This window comes from Melospiza georgiana, chromosome 12 (genome assembly GCF_028018845.1).
Source record: "Melospiza georgiana isolate bMelGeo1 chromosome 12, bMelGeo1.pri, whole genome shotgun sequence".
In the NCBI taxonomy this organism is placed as follows: Eukaryota; Metazoa; Chordata; class Aves; order Passeriformes; family Passerellidae; genus Melospiza; species Melospiza georgiana.
The window spans coordinates 6,739,602-6,764,937 of NC_080441.1; the positions used below are offsets into that span (position 1 = coordinate 6,739,602).

Consider the following 25,336-nt stretch of genomic DNA (forward strand, 5'->3'; position numbering starts at 1 on the left):
AAGGACACATGGAAATAAATATGAGACTGAAAGCAAGCCTCTGACTTCATCTGTGAAGAACAATGGCAAGAGCAGGCATAAATCCAATTAATGATTATCTTTGGAGTTTAAAATCCAGCAAATATTTAAAGTATAGCTGAAGAAGTTTCATTTGCATTCCTCTCCACCACTTACAGAAGGCACAATCACTGGCTACAGAACCATACTGGATTCATCCATATTTGCAGTGGAAATGCTCACCAATCTTCAATGATAATAAATGCTGCACACCCATATGAACTCCCACAGGGATTAACTGCTTTATAATGAGATTACCACAAACTAAATCATCAACGCACTTCTAATTGCAAAGGTTTCATCAATACTACCTGTTGGCTGAGTTTTTTAAGGTAAGAGATAACACTGTAACTAAGTCCACAATCTAAATTATCTGATATCAGATTTGGAGCTCCCATCATCCTTAGGGCTTTCTTTAATGGCTATAAGGAAAACAAAATACACAATAGTAAGAGAATAAGTATTTAAAAAAGAAATTTATAAGCTCAATTATAGGAAGCTAAGGCACATAGATTAGTGCTCTAGCTTTTCCACTTTTGGCCACTAAAATTCAAGTCTATTTAGATAACATGTGACATGAGTTTGGTGTCTAACTAGCTCACAATGGACATTATGCCACATCACCAAGACACCACAGAGCGTGGTGCCACTGGCAATTTCCACTCCAAGGCTCAGGTCCAGAATAGCCGGGATGATGCAAGTCCATATTGAGGTGCATTGTCCAAGCTACACGTAAAAGGTGACACAGTGCCTCCCTCCACCCTTCATTTGGCCCAGTCAATATCAGCTTCCCAAGCTGTAGCACTTCACCCACATTAACAAACAACCTAAGCTGCATTTTCCTTATCCATTACAAAAATGCCAAATTTGGCTTCTCTGAATGTTCTGAAGTACTTCTGATTAAAATTAATTTAATATTTAATGATCAGAAAACACATTTATTAAACACTTAGTATATTAACATAGCTACTCCTCCTCCTCCTCAGTATTTCTACAAATTTTTTTAATTCTTAAAAATATTTACTCTAATCTACATACCTCTGAAAGGCAGAATGTTAACTACCTAAAATGCCATCATAATTATGTAAAAAAACTTTACTGGGAAGAGGTATGATGCAAAGGACTCTGGCCACAGCAGCCACTATACCCCGGAGGATGAGATGAGAAGAGGAACATACCAGTAAGTAGTAAGGAGGCATTGTTTTTAAGTAGTTGTCAAAAGCCTGTCTCCACTTCAGATTTGGCTTAAGTTTGTGAACCTTAAACAAGTCATCTGCAAAAGGAAAACAACAAAACAAGGTGTCACTTACACAGTCCCAGACCTTTAGCTTTGTCCAACATCGTACGTGCCAGGTTTCCCCCCATTTTCTCCCCTCACCCATCTCCCAATGGGGCTTCCCCCCAAAAACTGCTCTTAACCTGAGGTGTGAAGGATTGGGAATCCCCACTCCTAGCTGCAGTAGGTAATCCAGAGCAAGTTCCCATTACAAGCAAACTTACAAGGTACACCAGACTTAAACACTGCACACAACTACCAGCAGCATGGAAGGTGCAACAGATCCACCTGTTAAAGAGTTTCACCTCCCTTGCCTCTCTCTTGCACATCAGGGAGTCCCTGGATCTGATTAAATCAAACAACATTAATTTGGTTCCAGCTCCATTTTCAAACCAGCTTTCTTCTGTTCAACCTGTATGATGAATTCTGGTCTCCAGTAAAAATATTCTTTGGCATCAAAGGGAAAGAATAAAACAAGTCAAATCAGGGAATCCTTCTGGACAGCTTTGCTGGACTTGCTGCCAACAGCAGCAGCTACACCTGGCAGACAAGGGGTTACCTCCAGCCACAACACCTGCCTCGTGCCAGGGCAGCAAAGTCTCCCACAGGTATAGACAAGAGAGAGAAATTATCTACAAAAACTGCTGTCCTTTAAGAGAGGGGCAAGCAGACATTTCTTGCTTTGGGTAGTGTTTTAGAAGTGGCTCACTCCAGGTGTGCACCTGGCTTTCAGGAATGGCTGAGGTGAAGCGTGGGCCTACTTGCTGTGCACACTGTGAACTCTACACCAAACACAGCATCCTGCAATTTACCATTTGCAATTATGAATTATCCACTGAAATGAAGGTTCTTAGTAGGATTGTAGCATGCTGGCAAAGTGAGGCTAATGGAAGGATTTGCAGGTCTGGAGAAAGGGATGTTCAAAAATTAACTGGGGAGAGCTGCAGGAGACAGAGATGCACAGAAGAGGGTGTGCAAAAGACAGATGTAGCAAAGAAATAGTTTTCTCCACACTGAGTTTTCAGGAAGATGTATTTGGAGAAGAAAATTTGACTTGCACAGTACTCTGCACAAATTGAACAGATATTATGATACTACTTCCCAAGTTCTCATAGACAAACCACTCTCAATTACAGGTATTTTCCAATCCAAATCAATTCTGGATTACATAGAAAAACCATACTACAGATGCTACTTCTTCTCTTCCCTGGCCTGAAGAAAGTGGGCTGGAGTTGGAGAGGGCAAATCAAAATTCCATTTAAAATCTCAATATACTTCAAGCTTAGCACTATTATCCAAAAGAACCTGGGGTGATATCATGACATATGGCAAAAAAAAAGAAACATCCATTCTTATTTCACAGATCTATTTCCTTTTTGCAGCAAAATGCAAGTTAAACTACGTCCCTCTCAAAATTCAACATAAAACCAAAAACTTAAAAAGCAAGATGTTCAGTATTATAGTATGTCCTAATATTTGACAGTCTTGGGTTGGTTGAGTACAGCTTGAACCTTAAACCCCATATCAGCATTTGATGAGTGTCTCACTTGCTGCACTGTGGGGCTGTACCACTATGGGCACAGTGACATGGCACAGGCACCCCTCAGCTCAGCCACCTGGGCTCCCAATCCACAGCACTTTTACTCCCAGACATCAAATGCAAACCACCTCCCTGATCTCTGCTATCCCAGGAAAAAATTCTCCAACCTATGCAGAGCTTCAGCTTTTTAAAATCAGCCTCCCCACAGCACAAACTCACTGCAGGAACTGCCACCTTCTCAAAAGGGAGGTGAGCAGAGCCACAAGTTTCAGAGACAACTTCACCATCAGCATCTTACCTGCCTCTACCTTGAGAGTTTGAGACACACACTGTCAGCAGATTGCAACACAGGCACTTGAAAGGCACTTTTCCCCCTGTGCCCTGAGCTGCACATGATGATTTATACAAATAAGCAAACTAAAAATAATCCAGTTAACTATGTCTTCCACAGATTAAACCCCAAATTTTTGCAGATAAAAATCCAAAAGTATTGAAAAAAACCCTTACACAATTTAGTTTTACTTCTACCTAATTATTTTCAGATACTAATTTCTGCAGTCTACTTGATGCAGAATTCTCTTTATTTCTGAACTCAGAGGGAGTTAAAAGCACAGTTAAAGTATTGGGAACATGGTATTAAAAACCATTAGGAACAGGCTGCAAGCACCAACTCAAGGGATCAGGTAAAATCACACAGACTAGTTAACTGAAAATTGCATTGCAAAGTCTTTATCTACTTCAGATTAATGTACAAAACAAATTGTGACAGGACACAATACACACTTTTAACACTCAGTACTACAGAAGGGGGCTGGATGTACCTTTAAAGATCAGTGAACAGTTAAAAAGAAGAGTGTGAGAGAGAAGAGAGTCAGCAGGTAATTTAAGTAGTTCAGCTGGAGTCTAAATTACAACAGTCATGCACCATGTAACCAAAAGTAAAACTTAAAACTTGTTTTTATTTTTTAAATCACCACTCACATTAAATTCCACCTGAGCAAGTACACCACCATTCCCTGTTGACTCCTGTAATTCTCCTAATTAGGCACTAATGCTCTATTCTAGGTAGTAGATTCATGATTTTACATTCACAGAAAAAAGTATCCTTCCCTGCAAACCATCTAAGCAAAAATAAAGCACTGCAATGGAAAACAGCATCCATCACTACCTAAGAAAGGTGTTGTGTCACTGTTTCCCCATTGATACAAAATGTATCAGAACTATTTGGCTGCTCCTCCCAGAGCCACAGCATGCTGTGTTCACCCTGGTGAGAACACAGCCCTTAGTTTCCAAAATATAAAATCATAACTTGCAGCTTCTCTCACAGAGCCTGTCAAAGCATCAAAGGAAACTGCATGCTGCAGTCCTTCACAGGCAGACATCTTCTAAATGCTCATCCTGCTGCATATTTAGACCCAGAGGAAAAGGGTATTTAACCACTTTCTCAAGGCATTTCCTGCATGGCTGTTTCACTGCTGCTTCTGCTGACACTCCCAATGCACAGTCACTCCTACTGCCCAGCAGTGCTTGCCCTCCCACCCATGCAGCTAAAAGGAACCAAGGAAACATCTTAGGCAAGGCAGAAGCATTTAGAAATATATCTCATCTTTACTCAGCTCTCCCTAAAACCCCTCCTTCAACTTCTGCTTCATGAACTTGGCTGTACAATGCTTTTAAACAGAACAGCACCTGAAGAACAACAGCTTTGCACAATCCTTCAAGAGGAAAATTCTATCATCTGTGGGCCAAGCACTGAGCACTGAAGCACATCAGCATCTATCTGCCTGTGAAAAGCTCTGCCTTCAGCAGCCTCCCACTGAACAGAAGGAACTGCAGCCCACCTCAGTTCTGGGAGTAAACCACCACCAAGCTATCAGGACTCTCTCTAGCTGTCTGAAAGCAAACTGGAGCTCTCATCCCACATGTCCATCATGGCTGGGAATGGACCAGAGACCAGGGCTTTTGTCAGCCAACCCAGCACAATGCATGAGTCCATTAACAGACTGTGTGCCTCCACTGTTTTATCAACTCCTGTTAACTGGCTCCTTTCCCTTACAGAGCTTCTGAATGCAGGCCCTGGAGTTAAACACCAGCAGGAGTTAGAGCATTCCCCAATCCACTCTTGCAGAAACCAAGACATAAAATCACCAAAGCTATAGAATGTGGTACAATTCACCTCCTTCAGCCATGGACCAGTACAACTTCTTCCAGTTTTCTCCAGTATCACCTGCAAGCTGCCTCATGCCTACCTACCTTACCTGTTTGTAGGGCTGTCTTACATTATTTTTCAAAAAGAGAATTCAAACTTCACCTGCTCAGTAATACAGGAGGAAAACAAAAATGCAAGCAAAAAAAACTTTAAACATCTTACTATCTGTTTCTAAGGTTGAACATATTTGATAATACATACAAATATACAGTTGTAAAGTGGTTTTGTCTTTGACAGAGACACCAGAAGGAACAGAGGTAGATTATCCATGGTACTGTCCCAACCAGTCCTCCAACACAGTATTCTACCAGTAGGGCAGGAGCCACCAGAACCACACTGATCAATATGGGAGGTAGGGGCTGAATGGAGCAGACTTCTCCTGGTCTTGGGACTTCTCCACATCCTTTTAAATCTGGATGAGAGTAATGAAAAATTGGTTTTACACACTCCTATCAGTCCTCTGCTGAACCATCAGTATCCACTACTGGTGTGTATGAAGGTAGAACAGGGGGAGTGTTCCACCTACCTACAGAGCCAAATACAGAGTCAGTACTGCTAAAATCATCTACAAATAATTTACCAGGCATGCTGCTTATCATCTCACTCATCTTCTGTGCCAAGCAGAAAAGGACCCAGATCTACTTTTGTGTTTAAGGTATATTCCACAGAACTTAATCCTACCATGCCTTAGAGACCAAGGACAAACAGAGCCCTGGAAGGAGATCTGAAGGTAACACTGTGTGTTTGTATGAACAATATGGAATGCATGGGATTCATGACCTCAAGAAAACATCCACTTTACAACTCAGGCAATGTGGAAACTCTGCATTTTCCTTTGAAGAGCCTTCAGAAATATAAGAAATGGATTACCAGGTGAGTAAACTGCAGAATAGCACTACACACACTGAGAAGTGCCTTTCCTCAAAGAGAAGGAAGAGATTTACACCCCTGTAAAAAAGAGGCAGGGGGAAGACAAGAGCTGCCAGGGAAGACTCAGCAGAACTGCAAATGTCAACATCAAAATGAACAGGGAAGTTAACTTAGGATCAGTGATGGCTTTTCAGCTAGTGGGTCTGCTGCAGTATTTCAGGAACCACAAAGTCACTGAAACTCTCATCCTCCTTGCATACTTTGGGACAATTACCAGGCTACACAGAAAACTATAAAAGACACATTATGAGCAAGCACAAGTTTCTTCTTTTTTGGTTATGACCAGGATTACAAAAAAGCATTCCTGAATTGTGTTCTGATCTTTTATTTTCTCCTAAAAATGAATAGAAAAATCCTGTGTAAGCAATAAGACTCAATTCTTGGTCATTGTTCTTCTGTATCACTAAAAACATCCACAAAATCTAGAACAAAAAAGCCATAACAGCGTCTGCAACTGAAAGGGTTAGTGGCACTCTGGAAACTCCTCTCTGCCATTACCTTTATGCCAGTTACTCACACAGCACTTTTTCATATTATCTTTCCTTAGAAAATATAGAAAATAATTTCATTGTGGGAGTAAAAAAAAAAAAAAAAAAAGAACAAAACCAAAACCTGGTCCTTTGGGCAGGAAAGAAATGCAGACTGTTTCACTGCTCAATTCCTTCTTACTGCTCTGAACTGCATTAGGGAATTCCCTCTTCCCAACACCCGTGACAAACACTGCATCTCATCTTCCAGTAAAAAATAAGCTGCTACAAGAGCAACTGCAAAACCTGGATACACCACACCCTAAATGAGGGAAAAGAATGGAGGTTGAAGCTTACTCCAGGTTAAGGAAGAGGCTACGTGTCTAGGAGGTGAACAGCATCAAACATGCACTGGAAGCAGGTAGCTCTCCTCCTCTGCTGGAGAGAAAAAAAGGGAGAGGGGGTATGAAAATCCTCTCCTCCCAAAGTAGGTTAAAAGAGTTTGCAACATTCTCTACTCTCTGATCTCCATTATTTTATAACGTCTCAAACTAAGGCAGAACACCAACCATTATTGTTTTGCTTTTACTCTGGAGCAGCTGCACTGGCAGTGCAATGCAGAGGTGTTACCTACCTAGCAATGGAAGTAAAACAGGGTAGTTGTAAGGCATCACAAAGAGGTTTACACAGGTTAAAGTAGTGCTTGCTTTTAAATACCCAAACGGGTGGCCGAGCTCGCTGTATTTTCCACTGCTACTCACAAATACCTGACAAGGAATAAGAGAGAGCACTGCATTAGAATGAAGAATGGGAAGAACAGTAAACATGGAGCATTTAAAAATTCAAATCAATCTGAATCCAACTGCATTAAGACAGTAAATTATCAAGCACAGATGAATCTGAACACATCAGGGTGAGTATGGACCTACACTCCCCAGTCATGAACTGAGACATGCAACATTTAGTGAACACCCAGCAAGTGTGGAAATGCTCTTCACAGAGTGATCTTTACTGCTTTAGTCAAACTACTGTGAAGTGATGCCCTGAAGAGTTTTTGGAATTATTTAAAACAGGTTAGGGACATCTGTTGAAGGAATGTTAAATAAGCAAGCTATTTGAAATTAGTCTTCTGACTCAAAAATAGCACAACTCATGTTTACAACACTGATAAAAAGAAATGCAAAACGTTTTTAAGCATAGAAATTTAACAAAACAAACAACCACTCAAGAAATGTCTTGATTATGCCTAGTGCCAACATTCTTAAAATTGACTTTATCTTTTTAAGTGCACATATATGAGGGTTTTAACCCTGAAAAGCAATACATGTAAACAATATTTCAACAGGATAAAAATGGTAGATCTTCTTGACTGAGGCAAGCAAAATAACCCACATCTAAGTCAAAAATAGTTTTCCTAGAAAAAAATAAACCTTGCAGCAAATAGCAAGTGGCTTTCCTCTGTTTTTTCAGGGCAAAAGAAACTGGGTTTGTTGCATGGTTTCTATGACAATGAGCCTATTTCTCTGATTTGTAAAGGTCTGATGTGTAGCTGGGAGAAGAAAAGCAGTTTTTGAAAAATAGCAGTAATTTTAGTAACTCAGGCAAATAATGTCCCTAACAGAATATAAAGGACATTTTTGAAATTAGGTTTTTTTAAGTAACTTGAATTTTTCTTTTGAATATGCATGTCATATTTTCAACTAAATTGTAGCATTTATTTGGGATATAAAAACAGACCTCCAAATTCACCTTTCCAGCTGAAGTATCATACTAAGCATACTCCTGGTGTACACATTAGGCTAATATTTAAAAGCACACCACCAAGAAGGGAGCCTGATTTTAGAGAGGACACAGAAACTTATTTAAAAAATTACAAAAGTATCACGTGACAAAGGATTTCAGCAACAGAACTTCGACCTCTTCAAGGCCAATCTAGTCAACAGGATCAACAGCTTCCATTCAATTCCCATTAGCAGCCTCAAGCATCTAGTGAAAATGATTTGCAGCTGTTCATTAGGGAACATGATGGAAACTAGTGCTGGGTTTTCCCTGTAAGCAAATGAAAGCCTGCAGAGAGTTTCAATTTAGCCAAAAATGGAACCTGGGGGGCGTATTTCTTAGCAAAATGAGATGGACCTAGAAAGAGAATTAAATGAGATTACAAAGCCTGTGGAGGGAACACTCAATTCTGACTCCTAATAATTCTCTTAGAAAGGAGGTAAGTGAAACCTTGACATGTTTCTTCTCATCTGCTGCAGAGTTTGAACCAGACCCCAATTCTCCAGGCTTGCAAAGATGGAAGTACCCATTATATTTCTAGAATCTGTACTGATAACCCATTACATTTCCAGAATCAAATAAAGGACAAGTACCTGCCAGCAGGTATGGGGAGACTTTCGTTCCAGGATGTACTGGGTGAGGGGTGAAGGCTCCAGCTCATACTTGTCAAAAGGAAGCTTGTCTATGACCATGGGCTCACAATCCACACAGGAGAACCTCACCACAGGGTGAGCTGTGCGTGGAGGCTGAAAGGAGGAAAAGGGTATCAGTTTTCACATATTTATGGTAAACAAACCAATTCTCTTAAAAACATCCATAAGTGGGTATTTCACCATCCTATAAGTCTTAAAACATTCAGTTTCCGAAGTATTCCTTTGAAGAAAATAAAATACAAGCTCCCACAACAGAATTTAAAATAAATATTTTTCTAACTGAAAAAAATGCTCACACACTCTTCCCACCAAGAGAAAAACATGGTTAATATGCCACTATTTATCTTTATATTTAAAAGCCTTCATGTCAATTGAGCTACAACACAGGCTTAAAGGAGACTTCAACTCTTCTTCCCATCTTCAAGTTGACAGAAAAACAGATGGGAGAGGGCCCTCAATTCACAAAGAATCTCTCAAAGAACTCTCTACAAATCTCTTTCTTTTTTTTTCCCCTCTTCAATCAGGAGGTGGGAGCAAGGAGAATGGACAGACAGTACCTGGTGCACTTGCAAAGTGCAGGAACAGAACATGCCTAACAAAAGGAGATGTTTAGATAGGCTAATAAGGCATGCCAAATGTATGAACACCTCAGTAAGAAAAGGAGAAATTAGTACTGCTTTCTCCTCATTTTCTTGCAGGGAGTAGCTCTTCCGTTTCAGTTTTAATTCTTCCTGCTAGTGAAAGAGTCCACACATGAAGTAATAGTAAGGAAGAAAACCCATGGTTGATCTTCTTTCAAAAACACATACTCCTTTTTCCATGTTAATGAATTTTATAAAGCTTTGATTAAAATTTAATAGGCTCACTATGATTTGTGCTACATGAAGTAACTTAGAGCTCAATTTTTTAACCTTTTAAAACCATTCAGCAAATTAACTAACCACACACATGGAAGTGAACTTTCTGGATACAAGAAATGGCACAGGTTACAGTATCCACATTAGATAATACCATTCTGTTAACCTTTTAAAGCAAAGTCACATCATATTATAAACAGAGAAAGTAAAAACTACACTGTCATTATGTATTTCCAGTCTATTCAACTATTAGTGTAAAATCCTTTTTTCGGTTTTTATTTTACTTACCAGTGTTGGTGAATTCTGATCAGGCCAAAAAGATTCTGGGATTGGCCAGTGCCCCACAGGAACACCCGTTTTAGGGTTAGGCCGTACATAAATGAGTTTATGACAACTATGCCACGGCTGAGAAGCAAATGAATTGATGGGCCTGGATGAATCAACAAGTCCATCTAAAATTTAAACAAAGCAAAATAAAAAAAGAAAATGAAAAGCTACATGCACGCATTTGTCTGCTAGCAAAATTTCTGTATTAGCAGTCAGTAAGGCATTTCATTACTCTTGTTCTAAAGACAAAGATATTTACATCACAGGCTGAAATAACCTATGCATCCAGGGGTATCACAGAATCATCTGAGAAACCATTACAATATTTGCCCTGATCTCCCTTCTGCTGCTGTGGCACAGCCATCACACAGTGAGTGCAGCAAGGCCTACTCACATACTATGGAAAATGAATTTGCTTAAGATCAGTGTCTGACACAGCTCCCACAGCAGCACCAAGCCACTGCTGCTGCTTCTGCTGCACCTGGAAAGGCTGAGAATTGGCATTTTCATTTCTACACAGGCTGCAGGGCTCACTGACTGATGCTGCCACACATAGAAACTCAAAGAGGAGCAAAGTTCCTTGGAGAAGTTGGATCCATCTTGCAGGAGGCAGCTTTTGCCATATTTTTAATTAAAACAATCCACAGATCACTTAAACCCCACAGCCTGAGTTTAGGGGCTGCACAGGCCAGCATTCCCTGCCAGCCCACCAGCACAGACTCCTGCATGCTGAGGATAAGGAACTTTGTAGCACTACAGATGTAACCAGCAGTTCTCAAAGACTGCTCTTCAAAGCAAACAGCACAGCAGAGATCACCCACTTAACCAATCTTCCTTGTTTTAAAAAGATTTTACATTACTAGTTTTCCTTGCTTTAGAGAATTAGCCAGTAATACTGTGGAAACTATGTCTCAGTGACACATCAGTTTGGTTCCTCTGCATTATAAAACCAGTGATTTTTACAGCTTGGGTACATCCTATCAATCTCTCTCTAGTTTAGGATTTTCTCAATTTCCATAGGAAAGAAAAGGCTTGACATTTTTATACATTCATATCCACAATCCATCACCATCCAAATGTGACAGAAATGAAGGTAACAAAACCCCCAAATTTCACCATTCTGCTACACAGGAGAGAACATTGGGGCCACCAGTGACATTTGGGAATTTGCTGCTTTGCTGTCCAGCACAGCATTACAGGAAAGCCTTCTTTAAATAAGCAAAAGGAGAAAACAAACATAGAAAAAGCTGATTCCAGAATGAAAGCAAGAATAAAGCTGGCTTTGCTAGAATGTTCAGGTGATGCTAAAAGCTATTATGTTTTCTGATATTCCAGGATCCTAAACTGGTCAGCCCTCTCCTCTTCCTTTAAGCCATGAACTTCTGTAAATCTGAAGAATTGCTTCACATTTGGAGTGCACTTTCCTCTTTTTCTCTTATGCACTTGACTCAAGGGAGCAAAGTAACTCTTTGTTCTTTGCACAGTTTTACCCTCGCAGTTAAGAACGTTCACCTGCATTTACTGATCTGTGATCATTTAGCAGAATGAAAATCTACAGAAAATTAAGCACTGAGATTGCTTTAGAGATGTTTAAGTGTTTAAACACACTACTGCTAGATTTAATTATTTTAAGTACAGTCCTGACAACACTCTAATTCAAACTTAAATGCTTCCTGCAAACATTCCCTTTCCTCAGCCACCCAAACAGGTAAAAAGAGTGACCCAGAGCCAGCCAGCAGTAGATGATCCATACAAGCATGTGCAGACATATGGCATCATTTAACTTAGCAAGGATCAAACTAACACTGGTAAAAGGTGTATCCTGCACACTACAGGGAAAAGCTGGCAGGAAGGACATGGAAGACACTTAAGGACATCTACACACAAACAAAACATTTTGTCTTAAACATTAGGAACAGGTAAAAAAACAATAATCACTGTACCTTCTCCAATAGGAGCTGGGTCTGGTCCTGACTTCTCAAAGTTAATAACAACTCCACTTTGGACTTTTTGAACTAAAGATTCTAAACACTGATTCAACATTCTTTGTGTCCGGACACAGTACGAACGACCTGTGCAAGAGAGAAATTACATGGGGAAAGAGAAAAGCAAATTTTGAGTAATCTTACTTGAGGAAGATCTTTTATTACCTAAGTCACACTGCCAAGGCTTGCAATTTTATCCAAAATAACAGCAATAAACCTTGTACAAGTTTATGCAAAAGGCAAAGTACTTTGCAAATGCAATACAACCAAGAAAAAGCACCAAAACCCCACAACCTGCTGAGATTTTGTTACTAAAAAGAGGCCACTAAGGCTTCATCAGGCTGGACCAAGGCCAAGTTTACACAGGCCCTTAGAAAGGCCTGATTTCACCAAGACTATGTAATCTATCTGCTTTTGTCTACCCAAACCTCCTCCTCCCACACAACAACTTCCCCAAGCACCAATTAAAAAAAAAGTCTTATCAACATATCAAGCAATAGGATCCAGAATTAATTTTTTTAAGATTAAATTTAGCTTATCAGCCCTGCAGCAGAATTATCATCTCACTAATAGCAGTCCTGCTCAATTCAACACTTAAATAACAAAAAAATTTTTTCAAAGCCCCCTCATGATGAGCAAAGCCAACATCCAGAATAACCAAAGAAATTTTCCAAAACCTCCTACTGCATTTAGAAAATGCTCTCACCTCTAGATCTGAAATAGGAATATTGCTTTATTTTAAAGTTCTCCTGTGCTACTGAAATCCAAGAAAGCACCACATGGATTCACACGGACACAGAGTGAGACAGACAAAACAGAGGTGAAGGTGAATTAAAGGAAAAAAATGCCAAATGTGAAGCAAAGCAAAAAAGCATGCAGTTACCTCCTGTGACCTCACACATCTGTGTGATGGCAGATTCATCAGTAGGCACACTCCCAAGCTGCTCTGGCTCAGCAGATGCAGCCCCTGGCAGACGCAGCACCAGAGCAAACAGCCTTTGATCCCAGCGGAACGGCTCTTTGGTTAGTTCACTTCCAGGCAAAGGGGAATTCAATGGAAGATGAAGCTGGTAAAAAAAGATTGAAGAACATTTTCCAGTATTTGACAAACCAGCTAAAAACATCATATCTAAATTCATTTATCTGTAAAAGACCCCATTTTCTGCAACCCACTAATTTATCTGAAGTTCTCAAAACCCTTACAGACTATGAATTTAGGAGCTGGGCAGTGACAGGATAGCTGGTTTCTATTCTCTATAAAAGCAGGTCAACTATGAAAAAGTACAATTAGCAGGAAAAAACTGATTAATATTCATCTCAGCATAGCCCCAACCTGCACAATCATAACTTGAAAGAACTTAATGAAAGTTTACCTCCTCTTGGACTCCAGCTGTATTTGTCAGTTTGTTTCCATCTGTGATGGTAATCAAAATAGATGGCTCCAAAAAGAATGGATTCCTTCCCTACAAACAAAAGCACAAGAATGCTAAGAGCAACCTTAACACACAGGATGAGAGGCTTGCATTTTTGTCATTATAAAATAAACAGTAAGATAAGCAATCTTTCAAAATAATCCTGTAATTTTGTAAATATGTGTGGAACCAATAGAACTATACAAGATGGGCCACTTCTGTGTGTTTACACTTGGGGCATTTATACTCTGCTTCTCTGTACTTCAGTAAGGAAAAAAATGCCAGCATTTTCCAGAGTCTTTTCAGTAGCCATAATAAGAAAAAATTCTTATTATTAAAAAATTCAAAAAAGCTTGAGTTCCCACTTCAAGCTCTTACACAGAACTATGCAACATTAACAAAAAGTTAAATGCAAAAAGGAACTTGAACCATCAAAATCCCTCACCAACTATTATTTTAAAAAAACATAGAAATATAGACAGAAGACTACAGATAGATTTGTTACCTGTCCATAGTTGTCTATCCCAGACACTAATCTATTGAGATTTAACAAGTCAAACGATGACCTGAGTGCCTGACCAAGGGTTGTTAGTCCTGAAGCCTGAAGGTTTTTCAGTTCATTCATGAATGTTGCATGGTTTTCCTTCCATCCAGCCTGTTACATAAAACAAAAAAGCTTATTAGTTATTCTAGCAGCAAACTGCAATCAATTGCAAGTTGGCATTTATCTCTCTTCCCAACAAAAAATTAATTATGCTCCTGATTAACGGATGCACTGCACCATTTTCATGCTGCACACACCTAATCCAGGTATGCACAGCCTGATGTGAAACATGGTTACACCTAAATGGGAGACTCAAGAAACACACACACTGCCAAGTACTGGGAAAACTTTTCATCACCATGAGAACTGTTGTAGAGATGATGCTGTTAATAGAAGTATTTGGATTTAGCACATAAATACTTTTTTAGGAGAAATTGCCAAGTTTGGAAATCAGAAATGCAGCTGCCAAAGTAACAGCAAAGGTAAAACCAAGATAAAAGCACCATAATGTCACTGACTCTTCTGGCATATACCCATTTCCTTTTTGTCTTTTCTTCCTTAAATTAAGTCTGGAACAAAAGAAAGGAGTGGCTGCAAACACCCTATCAAGAATCAAATCACTGTTTAGTATCTCAGGGTAACAGCTTAAAATTTTGGAGGTCTTTAAAAAAGTTATTGCTGACAAAGCCTAGGGATGAAAGGAAGAGCAAGTGATGAGGGTGGATCACCCTCATCTGGACTCTGGACCCTCTGGTGAGCAGGCCCAACAGGTGTGATTCACACACCCTTCCCCTAAAAGTGGTTTGCTGCACAGTTGAGAAGCTATTTTAGAGAAGACCAGCTCACAGGGAATTGGTACAGGATTTTAAGATGCCTCAGCTAAAAGCTCAAAGTCCTGGATCCTCCTATAACTCTCAGCCTTGCTATTACAGCACACTCTCCATACTCCTGCAGCAAGGCAGCAGCTCTTCACCCAGGCTCACTCTCATCTGGCACCAGAGACATTCCCTGTGCTCCAGCAGGAATCCCAGCTCTGCAGACATGGACAGGATCATTTCAGAAAGCCTGACTGCTGCTGGGATGCCTCTGAGCAACACAACCCCCAGGTGAAGCAGCTTCTCCTCCCTGTGCCCTGGCTCTGCAGCTCCTGCTGCCTGTGCCAAGTTGTGCAAGAACACCAGGACTGGATCTTCCTGGGCTTTTTTAAGCTGCTCCAGCCCATTGCCAACCTTTAGCACACACTGAGGGCTCTGTGAATGAGCTTAGGACAAACATGTTCAGAACTGTAAAAGATAGAAGAATTGAGCAGAAAGGACTTGTGATGATCAACACTTCTGTTGAGTTGACAAGCCTAAGCTGGGTGGATTTCTTTTCAGAATGGAGAATTATCATAAGATGATACAACAAAAGCATTTTGGTCAAGTTTAGCTCCCTTAACCTGTTCTTCAAGCTTGAGATGAATGCAAGGGATACAAGTGAGAAAACTTTGCAATGGGACGAAGAAAAAACAGACTTTCACCAAGACTGCTTCAGCTTTATGATTAAACTGCCCTGGAAGCTCAACAGAACCAGGTAATTCTCAATAGAACACCAACACTCACAAACAACCACAGCTTAAAATACAGCATCTCATCAGCAGAGCCACTGCAACCTCCCACGCCTGTGGTCAGCTCAAGGCAAAAATGAAATGCAAGCAGAGAGTCACTGTTCTGGAATAAAAGTGACTTAGTTAATGGTACTTTTCCAGAGTGAAATAGCACCAAATCTCAACAGGATGATTTGTCTTATCGTAAAAAAGCTTCTCTTAAACAATCTTAAGTGAACAGTTACCAAAATTGTTTTGTCTGAACTCTATGGATCCATAAATGCAGGTGAGACTGTTCCCTTTTGTCTGGCAAAAACACCCATCAGTGAGTCCATCAGTGTTCTTGGGAACAGCCAGGCTGGAGTTCAGAAAGTGTTTTCCTGCAAAGACCATTTGCCTTATGTTGTTACTAAAGCACAGGGGGGAACAAAACATTTACAAAAGAAACATTATTCCCAGTCTACATTTCTTGATTTGAACTCCAATGAATTTAAGAGTATTCTTTATAAAATAAACAGTAAGAGTCTTCCTCACTGGTATTTGGAGATTCTGCTATTTTCCCATTGTGAAAATGTTTGCTCAGCTTCCAGCTCTCTGTTTGATCTTGCTGCAGCGTGGTCAACTGCCTGCAAAATAAAACATGTACCATTTCCCCAGGCAGAAGTTGGGAAGCTGAAGGTACAAGGAGCAGCTGATCACCAATGGTTGGCTGTCCAAGGAAACTTTCTCATCTTACAGCTCTCACAGGATCTTTATAAAGTCAAGGAGAACTGTACCTTTGAAATAAACAGAGTAAAATGGAAGAACTTCTCATAATGAGAACAAGAGCAGCAAATGCAAGATATCCATACTCAGCTCTAACTAAAAGTCTGATTAGTAGTAATGTACTCCATTCTCAAAAAAAAGATTTTTGAATCAAAACCACTTAAATCAATGACAAGAAAGTCTACTTCTGTAAAATGTTTTTCTCCAGAAAGACTCAAGCCAATGTATATAATGAAACATGCATTTCAGGGACAGAAACTGCAGCCCCAAAGAGTCTGTATATTTCCCTTTCCATAGATACAGTAGGAACATTCTTAGGGCAAAACAGAGTCAAGTACCCCACACTGAGCAGATGCACAATGAGTTCACGTTGATGTGATTAAATAATAATCCTTCCTAAATTTAAAATACTGCCACTAGCATTGCTTACAAAAAACTCACTGGCTTTACTTGCCAGGATAAACACTAATGACCAAAAAACCCCAACCAAAACTCTACAACCTTAAAGGAGCAAACACATATTCCACAAAACTACAAATCCTCCACAGGTCAGTAATAAGAAGTCAGAACTGAATATTAGTTATTTCAGTTGTTATGAACCAATTTGAGCAGTGAGAGTATTTGCTTCTAATCTTCAATATTACATTCCGACTCAGTCACTTTTATGCCCAGAATTTATTAATAGCAATCTGAGCAGCCTTTACCTTGCCAGTATATTACTGGCCTTTCCTTTGATAATTTATATGAACAAATAATTTTAGACTCTAAACACATACCAGAAGACTTTCAAATATAGCTAGGAAAAAACAAGTACTAAAACCAAAAATCTCACTCTCTTTGCTTATGCCAACACCAGACAAAAATGCACTGTCATTTGGCCTTCTGCAAGCTCTGGATACCATCCTACAAAGCACCCAGAGATCTGGAAGCATCACACCACCCTCCAGCTCCTGGCTTTGGCCTTGGCAAGCAAATCATACTGACAAGAAATCACATACTTCAAAAGTAACATTTTTCTCTGCTAACTTAGTTTTCAGCCAAATCCATGCCCTGCTCTATATTTCACCACACAGCTCCAGAAGTATTTCAGCTGCTTCAAGAAGCACGTAAGGTCAAACCAGCTTATTTCAGCAGGAGAAAGGCCCAGATTAACGAGAATTCAAACAGCAAGGTGAAAAATCCAGTGAGGAAAAGGAGGCCTTATTTACACCAAGCAGAATCAGGACTAACTGAACATCAAAAGGACAGAGTTCAGCAGCAAAAGAAAATCTTGGCAGCTTAAAAAGATTGGTTGGTAGCTTAAAAAGACTTTGGAGAAACAGAAGATTTTAGCTGCAAGAGAAAGAAAGAAAATCTTTTAAAATGCTGTAGCAGGAGTTAAAAAACAAAAACAAACCATCCCACCTTTATCACATAAAAGGGGTAATATTGATGTACAAGTAAAACAGTACCAAGTTTTGAATACATGTAACACAGATCTTGAAATCTCAGCTACACTGGTTTGTCTGTCAGGTTTACTGGTGTTGCTGTAGTGTTTTACTGGTTCATTGTTGGTTTGTTCTGGCTTTGATTGGTGCTATGCTTTTTTCTTTTATTCTTTCCAACTATTTCTTGGCACAGTTTTGTCAGCTTGCAAAAAAAAAGGGGCAGAGCCAAAGGCTGGGCATTAGAGCACAAGAATTCCAGGTCCAAAGCAGTTCCCAGTTTCACCAGCTTCAGGAAATCCTGGGACATGGTGATGTGGAGGCTGCAAGTCTTCATCTTCAGAGCTTCTAATAAGCAATGCCATAAGACTGAACTGCACAGTTTATTGTTCACTGGATTGCTTTCAGATCTAATTCAAAAATTGCAACATTTCTAAAAATAATCTTCCAAGAAGACAATTTGCAATCCTGCATGCCAATCACAACAGCCTGTGTTACAGTACATACTCAATAGTTAGTCAAAGATACAGATTTTTAAGAGTTCTGCTAATGTTTCCCTAGAAAGAACAAATGCATTTCAGATACTACAAATTGTTTAAAGTATTTAAGTTTCTCAATAATTCAAGCCATTATTAAATGTACCCATCTTAGGAAAACAAGAATACCTTAACACAACATGCCTGTGGCATCCTAGCTGGTCAGCAGCAATCATTTGGAAAAAATAAGGTAAGAAAAAAAATCCAGCTGTTGAAATCTGATTCCACTCCTGTAATGGAATTTCCAAGTACCACAGGAAGACAGTGAAACCAGCAGAGCATTTTGCCTCCCAAATCACCACAATGATTCATTTTTAAATTACCTCTCTGTTCACTGGTGACTGTACACATGATCACAACTCAGACCTGCTCATGTCTGAGCCAAAGTCAAGCAGGTATTTCTTTTGTACAGAAGTGAATTATGCTTTTGTACACCCTACAATTCAGGGGGTTGCTTCCCAAATGCCCAAGTATCTTCACCTCTTTGGAATCTCCTGAACCCAGTCCCAGCACTGCTCAGTGGGTTCTGCAGCAGGGAATAACCTCCTATGCAGCCTTGAGCTTCCCTGCCTGAGTGCCAACAACTTTGGCAGAGGAATTTTAGCAAGCCAAGACTGTCCTGGTCACCCCAGTTCCGCCACAAACAGGGAAAGGAGAGGTGCTGGCACCTGTGTCCCCTGCCCATGAAGGACAGGGTAAGGCTGCTTGTCACTACAGAGCTGCCAATGCCCATGCTACCCCCATGTGTTTGATTCGTTATTTGAAGATTTGCTAGCTAAAAATAGCACACAGGAGAAGAAAGGTACTGACTGCATTATGAACACCAAATATATTTTTATTTAACATTTTCATTTTCCTAAAATAATTCAGAATCATATGATCTACCAATCACCTACTAATTTCATCCTCACAAACGTTCTTCTGTGCAAATGGGGCAGAAAACAGCTCTAAGAGACACTTACAGACATTGACTCCCCTCCAAATACTTATGAATGCCATTTTTGAGGCAACAGAGCTCTCAGTTTTTCTGTACCTTTGGCTGCGGAACTCTTCTCGTTTCAGCACTTCCACTCTCTAGTTTGTCCTGTGCAACACACCAGTCCTGTCACTGCACACAGCAAAGAGACTCCCAAGATCAATTATTTTTTGTTCTTGGCACAGGAGAGCAGCACAGCAGCCACCTCTGGTACCTGAGATGAGCACAGCTCCAGGACACTGGCACACAGTGTGAACTGAGCTCATCACTGGGGTGGTGCTGAGAGCAGGGAGCTGCAGGGCTCACTGCTGGCTGCTCTGGACCTGCCTAACACAGACTCTCCTCAGTTCTCATCTGAGGAGTATTTGAGCAGGTAACCAATTCACAGGTTTAAATTACTCCCTCAACAATCCCACAGAGCAGTCAAGTACAGTGAAGAGTCTACAGAAGCATCACTTGCTCCTCCTCATATCACAGCTAGTGAGCACCAGGTCAGAGTGTTAAGGCTACGTATTGTGAATAGTAAGTTAATTGTTTCTTCCTGTGAAGTTATTTCTGCTGCTTTTGTAGGACACTCAAACTGAAAACCATCTATCAAAAGTCCCTCTTGAAATCCAGTGGGCATTTTCTGAAAATTTAGGTTTTTTAAAAGCACCTAAATTCCAGCCAAATAAAATATCACACAAGTTTAATATACATAAAACGTCTCCAAGAGACCAGAGAAGCATAAACTGCTTTAAAACATCTTTAGAAAAAAATACATCTTAAAGAAGACACCAAAGTAGATGATTCCTTTGATCCCACACAGCTGATAAAGTCTGACATCAGATTTTTAGCAGAAAGCTGTCACTCTGCAGACCCCTCTATCTCCATCCACCTCCAGGTACCACAATTCTTCCTTTTTCTCTGGGTCACACGATGGACCTTGATAACACAGAATCTCTCCTGCCCTCACCCACACTACAGTGCAGGGAAGGTGTCACCCTCCAGCTGTCCCTGGGGACACAACAGCCACACTGCAGCCCCTCCTGGACACCCCTCAGGTGCAGCACCCTCCAGTTTCACCTCCCCTCAAAGCAATGCAGGCCTTGCACTCCAAGGAAGGGCTGCAGTGTGGAGGGAGATGCCAGGAGATCCCTGCACTTGCACATTTCTAGGATGAACTCTCCTGTACCTGCACCCATCAGACTGAATAATTTCTAGAGACAGATTGAACCAGTTGGTTTTCTAAAGCACATTAGTGACTGTTAACTACATCCTAGCACAGCATGTAAGTGCCAGTTTTTATTACAGGCAGTCAGCCACACAGAAAACTATTTCATCTTGTATAGAAAGAAGTATTTCTCCATGAAACCTTAAAATAAAAAAACCAAACCCAAAGAAAGCTCAGTCAAACTACACCATGCAATTCCCTGTCCTTTCAAGGTGACTTCACCATTAAATAAGACATAGAAATGCTTTTCCTTCAAGAAGAATTCAAGATGTTTGTGTTACAAACAACTCAATCTTTAAGCACAACACCCCTGCAAAACACAAGCAGAGAGGTTCTCAATCTCCAGTTATGAAACAAGTACTGGGGCCTTTTGTTAATAACAGCATTTAGAGAGAAGCAGCACCTGCTATAGGAATGCCAAATGCAGAAGCTGTATGAACAACTCAAAGCTGGAAAGTGCTTGGAACCAAGGGATAATAATCAATGCCAAGTAGAAAGAAAAAAGCCTACACTACCTTTTTATTTATTACCTGCTGCTCCTGCTTCAATCTATCTCTGGATTTAGCTTTTTGGTCATCAGTATTTCATGTATTTTGACAGTTACTCTCACTGCACTTTTTCTTGTACAAGGAAAAAAGGAAACACATGAAGAAAGGAAAGTACAAATACCAAAGAGATCATGGGATCACCCTGTTCCAAAAAGCATTCTTATTTAAATAGAAAAACACTATCCAGCTAAAAAGCACCTATTTCTGAGGAACACTCGAGAAGCCAGGATACTTCAGCACAGAGCTGAACCAGAACAAGCCACATTTCACACGACAGCTTAATGGAGAGGGAACACAGAAGTAATCACAGTCTGCAGCCTTAGCACAGTAAGCATAACAAGAGGCTCCATGCTCCTGTTCAGCAGCATAGCAGTCATTGCAGAAATACCATCATAGGTGCATCTTATCCAAACACTGCAGAGAGGGCAACTGCACAAATGTGGAGGTTTCAATCCAAGATTTTCAGCTTCTCACAGTGCCTGCTGCTCTTTCAGCCTATCAAATGTGCTTTCAATGCCAATCAGCCCCAGCTCTGCCCTTCTGCTGGTCCCTTCCTACACTCAGCATGGCTGCAGAAGTCAAAGGAACAAAGGCAGCAGCTAAGAGGTTACAGAGTAGCTGCTACCAACACAAGGGATCCCTCACTGCACTTTTCTGGAAATCAAGTGGAAAACCATTACTGATGATACTCTATCTTTACAGCCCAGAGCTGAAGCAACACAGTATGTTTCACATTTATTTTGCAAAATGCCACATTCCTTCCTCCTTCCTTCCAAAAGTACATCGCAGAACTAGAGCACCACACCAAAGTGCTACAGGTATTACAAATTTACTTCAAAACTCAAGAATCTAAAAGAGTCATCTAATCACCAGCTTTCCTCAATTCAGGTCTGAAATGCTGCTCAAGGCACTGCTGAAGAAAATACTTTAGATGACCATTAAATCCATACACTCATGGAAATATCAATGAATATTGATATATGATATATTGATCAATTGATATATGAAATATCAATTAGCCAGCCTAGCAAATAACTTCACTCTTATACAGCCAAAATACACTGATAGCCTTGGGAGCATTACTATTGGTCAGATTTTTATTTCAGATGATGGCAAGGTTGGATTTCTTTTTAATGCAAGAGTCATCTGGACCAAAAGTAGCCACCTGGGCTTAAGCTCTTGTGATTAGAGAAAGCTCCCCCAGGCCAGGGCAGGGCACATGGTCCAGATCCAGCCCTCCCATCCCACCCCAGCCTGGGAGAAGCATCAGGGCCCTGGCAGCAGCTAAAGGCACCAAGTGTTCTGCCTCAACAGATGCACATTCTCCCACAAAGCAGAGCTTAACTTTTTTTTTTTTAATCAAAACTCACTGGCTGAACCATTAACAAGCTATGAAGACCAGTGCTAATGCATTATACTCACTTAGAAGCAGAGCATAGCAACACCAGCTTAACCACACTGTAGATCTTTGTTTTCTGTCCAATTAATTGCTCCACAACATCCATCTTATCAAGATCCTTATTTTTCCAAACACTATTTCACACGTTTAAGATTTTAAAAGCATCTGTGAGAACACAGACAAACCAACAACTGCCTTATCTTTAAAAAGTAAAATTAAGGCATTCTGAACTGTTAGTTTTTTTTAGTCTAGAATAACATTCAATAAATTTAGTGCTGCTTATGCTGAAATTTGCATAGATACACAAGGAAAGAATAATAACTGCGTGGGACATAAAATAATAATAGTAATAATAATAGCTATTTAAAAATAAAGCAAGACTTGTTTACCTATCTGACAATAAGCAGATCAAGTTTCAGAGATCCTTGTCAATCTCAGTTCTTACACCAAAATAAAGTTTGTTTTTTTTAATGCTCTGCAGAGTGAATATACAGATCAATACAAGTCTATGGGCAACTCCAGATTCTGATCTGCACAATAAGAGTCCCTTTACAAGAATGAATCTCTTGGTACATTCTTAAAACCTCGATGCTAAAACCTGCTGCTTACAGCTGAAATTGATTGCTACGTGTTTTTTAAGTATTCTGAAATTAGCCAGAAAAAATACAAAGCAAAAAAATTCCTTTCAATTATTGCCTGCTATATTTTTGGGGGGTGTAAAAGCCTAAGAGTTCCATTATTACGAGGGGAGCTGTAAAAATAAAGTTTGAGAAAGAAAAAGAAATTCCAAGAGTCAACCTACAAGAGTGAATTATTTAAGTAACAATCTGCATTTAAAATTATTTAAGTAACAATCAGAACGGCACCAGCTGCTCTTCACATTGCTTGGTTTTTTTTATTTCTGGTGGGGGTTTTTGGTTTTTTGTTATTTGTTTTGGGGTTTTTTGTTAGCCTGTGTTATTAAATAAAATCAAGGATACAGGCATTCAAAATACAGACAGTGAAGAGAATCTCTAAGGCTGAAGCCATCTGGAACCTTCTGCCAGGGCCCTTGGAGTTGCACTGAGCTCCAGAGCCCAGGTCACACGGTACAGAACGTGGATCCCAGCTGCCTGAGCCATGAGAACACTGCAGGAGACAGCTCTAAGATACATCTTTTCTAGATCACAGCAAGCTCAAAACATCATTGTTGCACCACTGCTGCAAATCATAGTTCCTCCTGGCGAGTTGTTATAAAATATGCAAGGGTGAACAAGGTGGAAGTGCCTGCAATCTTAATTACCTTTTTCCACTGTTAAAATGTGAGCCAAGCAAATACCACATCAGCTCTCATCAAGTTAAAAAATGAATGCCCCTTCTCAAGGTATCACACATGTGCTGTGTGCATATTTACAGCCACACCACACAGCCAGGGTGCAACGCCCAGGCCTTTTTACATACATATACCAACAAAAAAGACGTATTTCAAAAATGTCTTTTTTCAACTTCTAAGTGAGACTGAAATATTAACAGCACAAAAGAGACTCCATGTGCCAGGAACCACCAACTTCACAAAGCACCTTCCTCCTTACAGAACAAAAATATACAAAAATGTAACTCAGGAGATCCAACTCAACTGTTTGATTTTAAGCTTCTATTTTTAAAATAAAAGTGACCTTTGCACTGAGGATGAGTAAAGCCTCTTAATGCAAACCTATCTACTTTTGTCTAGTTTATCCTGTAGTCTTAAGGGCTTACATCTTTGAATGTGTCCAAGCCCAAATACAGAACCAAATAACAAGATGAAAATATAAATTGCTATAGTGGCTCTGAACAACAGATGAATGGTTTCCATTCAAGGCCTCTGGCATCTCATCTATTGCACAGCACAAAGCAGAAACCCACCTCACATGAAAAAGCAAGCTTTGACTCTGCAGATTCCTGGAGGAGCAGAAGCAGTTAAAATATTTTCATTAAGAACTAACCCAGCAACACACACCTGGCCTTCTGTGAAGACAGGCAGCAGGTGAAAGCACAAGTTCCAGCATTTAACTACTTCAAAATCATAATAATAAAAAGGACAGCTAAGCAGAGTTCAGTCCCTCCTATCTATCAAGAAGTTAATTTCTGAACTGTCCTTCCATTTAAATTGATTCCTTTCAAAATTTTAGCCATCACCTTTAAGTTCTTGCATGAATTTGATTTTTTACAAAATACCTCAATTTCAGAAGGCACATTCTTCTATACCTTTTAGAAGAATGAATCACCCTGATTACTACTGCTTTGGTTTTTTTTAAAGCAAAAAGTACATTACTTTTCACAAAATTCCTCATTATAATGTTCTGTCCTCATTACACCAATTCCTGGAAGAGGTTGCTTACTACAGCTCACAACCAGGACACAAAGAAGTGAAGCAGCATGCTTATGCATGTTTAAAAGCATTTTAACATGTTTGACACTACCCAGTATGATGTTTCTCAGGAATGGGGATGTGCTTTTTAAAGGACACTCTCTACAGGAATCAATTTAGTACCTTTATAAGCTGAAAGGGACTACAATACTTCCTTGCTAGCTGCAGGGATGCCAATTGATGATTCCCAAGATTTTACTAAAATACATTTTTAGATGTTTTCAGATTCTAAGACACATGCACTGCAGTATGTAAAATACAAACCTACCACCTGCACCAACAAGAACCTTCTGGCTATGGCCTTACTTATCCAATTTCAGAATAGATGCCTAATTTAAAAAAAGGAACTTTTTTGTACACATTCTTTGGTCAGATTTAGTGATAAAGCAGTTAAATTGAAAGAAGTGTGTAAAAACTGTTTGGTGGTTATTCTCAAACAGTATTGAGTTGATTTTCTTTTGCCCA

The 25,336-nt window shown here is 39.9% G+C and overlaps 1 protein-coding gene across 5 annotated transcripts in view; it reads right to left on the bottom strand.

Annotated features, from left to right (window-relative positions):
• LOC131088498 (integrator complex subunit 6-like) overlaps positions 1-25,336 on the bottom strand; it is a 39,663-nt gene that overhangs the window by 7,528 nt on the left and 6,799 nt on the right. For 3 of the 5 annotated variants that reach the window (XR_009115114.1, XR_009115113.1, XM_058032614.1), the window contains exons 3-11: positions 13,998-14,147; positions 13,454-13,543; positions 12,964-13,147; positions 12,039-12,167; positions 10,057-10,220; positions 8,852-9,004; positions 7,114-7,246; positions 1,236-1,330; positions 369-479 (exon numbers count right to left, since the gene is read on the bottom strand). Coding sequence is in view for 3 of the 5 variants with exons in the window: in XM_058032614.1 (XP_057888597.1) it covers positions 369-479; positions 1,236-1,330; positions 7,114-7,246; positions 8,852-9,004; positions 10,057-10,220; positions 12,039-12,167; positions 12,964-13,147; positions 13,454-13,543; positions 13,998-14,147 (1,209 nt within the window). In the remaining 2 variants the exon portion in view is untranslated. Of the gene's footprint in view, positions 1-368; positions 480-1,235; positions 1,331-6,836; positions 6,918-7,113; positions 7,247-8,851; positions 9,005-10,056; positions 10,221-12,038; positions 12,168-12,963; positions 13,148-13,453; positions 13,544-13,997; positions 14,148-25,336 lie in introns of those variants that run through there. The other 2 variants (XM_058032618.1, XM_058032615.1) reach the window with 2 other exon arrangements.